This window comes from Mustela nigripes, chromosome 4, assembly GCF_022355385.1.
Source record: "Mustela nigripes isolate SB6536 chromosome 4, MUSNIG.SB6536, whole genome shotgun sequence".
In the NCBI taxonomy this organism is placed as follows: Eukaryota; Metazoa; Chordata; class Mammalia; order Carnivora; family Mustelidae; genus Mustela; species Mustela nigripes.
This window is the reverse complement of record NC_081560.1, coordinates 10,731,180-10,732,795: the sequence shown is the minus strand read 5'-3', so window position 1 is coordinate 10,732,795 and position 1,616 is coordinate 10,731,180. Positions and strand designations below refer to the sequence as shown.

Below are 1,616 nucleotides of genomic sequence, written 5' to 3'. Positions count from 1 at the left end.
CCTGGGTGGCTCACTGGTGGCTTAACCAGTGGGTTAAGCCTCTGCCTTTGGCTCAGGTCATGATCTCAGGGTCCTGGAATTGGGTCCCACATCAGGCACTCTGCTCAGTGGGGAGCCTGCTTCCTTCTCTCTCTCTCTCTCTCTCTCTCTCTCTGCCTGTCTGCTTCTATGCCTACTTGTGATCTCTGTCAAATAAATAAATTGAACCATAGACTCTGACCAAGTGATATTTTTCTCTCCAGGAGAGCTAAGTGCTGTGTCTCCAGTATGGAAGTGGAGAACCAGACCCAGGTCACCAAGTTCATTCTGGTGGGATTCCCTGGGAACTGGGGCATGCGGTTAGCAGTGTTCCTGATGTTCCTCATGGCCTATATTCTGACGGTGACTGAAAATGTGGTCATCATCCTGCTGGTGCAGCAGAATCGGCCACTGCACAAGCCTATGTACTTCTTCCTGGCCAACCTGTCTTTCTTGGAGACCTGGTATATCTCTGTGACTGTGCCTAAGTTGTTATGCAGTTTTTGGTCTGTGAACAACAGTATCTCCTTCACTCACTGCATGATACAGCTTTACTTCTTCATTGCCCTCATGTGCACAGAATGTGTGCTCCTGGCTGCCATGGCCTATGACCGTTACGTGGCCATCTGCCGTCCACTTCACTACCCCACTGTTATGAGCCACGGGCTTTGCTTGCGCTTGGCTCTTGGATCCTGGGCCATTGGCTTTGGCATCTCTTTGGCTAAGATCTACTTCATCTCTCGCCTCAGCTTCTGTGGCCCCAATGTCATCAATCACTTCTTCTGTGACATCTCTCCAGTCCTTAACCTCTCCTGCACAGACATGTCTGTAGCTGAGCTGGTGGACTTCATCCTGGCACTGGTCATCTTTCTCTTGCCCCTCTCTATCACTGTCCTCTCCTATGGATGTATCCTGGCCACCGTTCTGCGCATGCCCACCGGAAAGCAGAAAGCGTTCTCTACTTGTGCCTCCCACCTCGTGGTGGTCACCATCTTCTATTCAGCCACAATTTTCATGTATGCCAGGCCCCGAGCCATCCACGCCTTCAACATGAACAAAGTGATTTCCATCTTCTATGCCATTGTCACCCCAGCTCTCAACCCTTTCATTTATTGCCTAAGGAACAGGGAGGTCAAAGAGGCTCTGAAGAAACTGGCCTATTGCCAAGCTATCCAATTGGACTAGGACTTACAAATTATTAGGAAGACATGGTTTGATTTGGTGCCTGCTCTTCCATCCTTGGTCCTTTCTTCTTTAATGCCTGATCTCATAGTACTCATATTGGTATCCTATCACCACATCCACATCAACTACATGTTCTTGGCTGTGTTGTGAGGCCTGCATCAACACACGTGGTCTGTGGTCTAAGGGCATACCCCTTGTAGAGAGAACTCTCTTTGGCTGAGACCTAAGATAAGGTTTCTGACACTGTGAGTAAATCCCTAATGGAGTAGAGTGGGTGAGCATGTTGGTGGCATCTGAGTTAGCTTTTTGGGGGGATCTAGCAAGCATTAAGTGTTGTGGGCCAACAGATCTGAGAGGGCTTCCTGACTGAGACAGAAGTAGCAGTGTCTTCCTGGTTATTGTGCTGGCTGTCA

The 1,616-nt window shown here is 49.3% G+C and overlaps 1 protein-coding gene across 1 annotated transcript; it reads left to right on the top strand.

Moving 5' to 3' along the window:
- The first annotated feature begins 267 nt into the window (after window positions 1–267).
- Window positions 268–1,203, top strand: LOC132014873 (olfactory receptor 6B1). Its single transcript, XM_059395572.1, has one exon. The coding sequence runs from the start codon at window positions 268–270 to the stop codon at window positions 1,201–1,203; it is 936 nt and encodes a 311-aa protein (XP_059251555.1).
- The last annotated feature ends 413 nt before the right edge of the window (window positions 1,204–1,616 follow it).

What these genes read in the sequence shown, in the direction of transcription:
- LOC132014873 (XM_059395572.1), top strand. Translation starts at nt 268, where the DNA reads ATGGAAGTGGAGAACCAGACCCAGGTCACCAAGTTCATTCTGGTGGGA.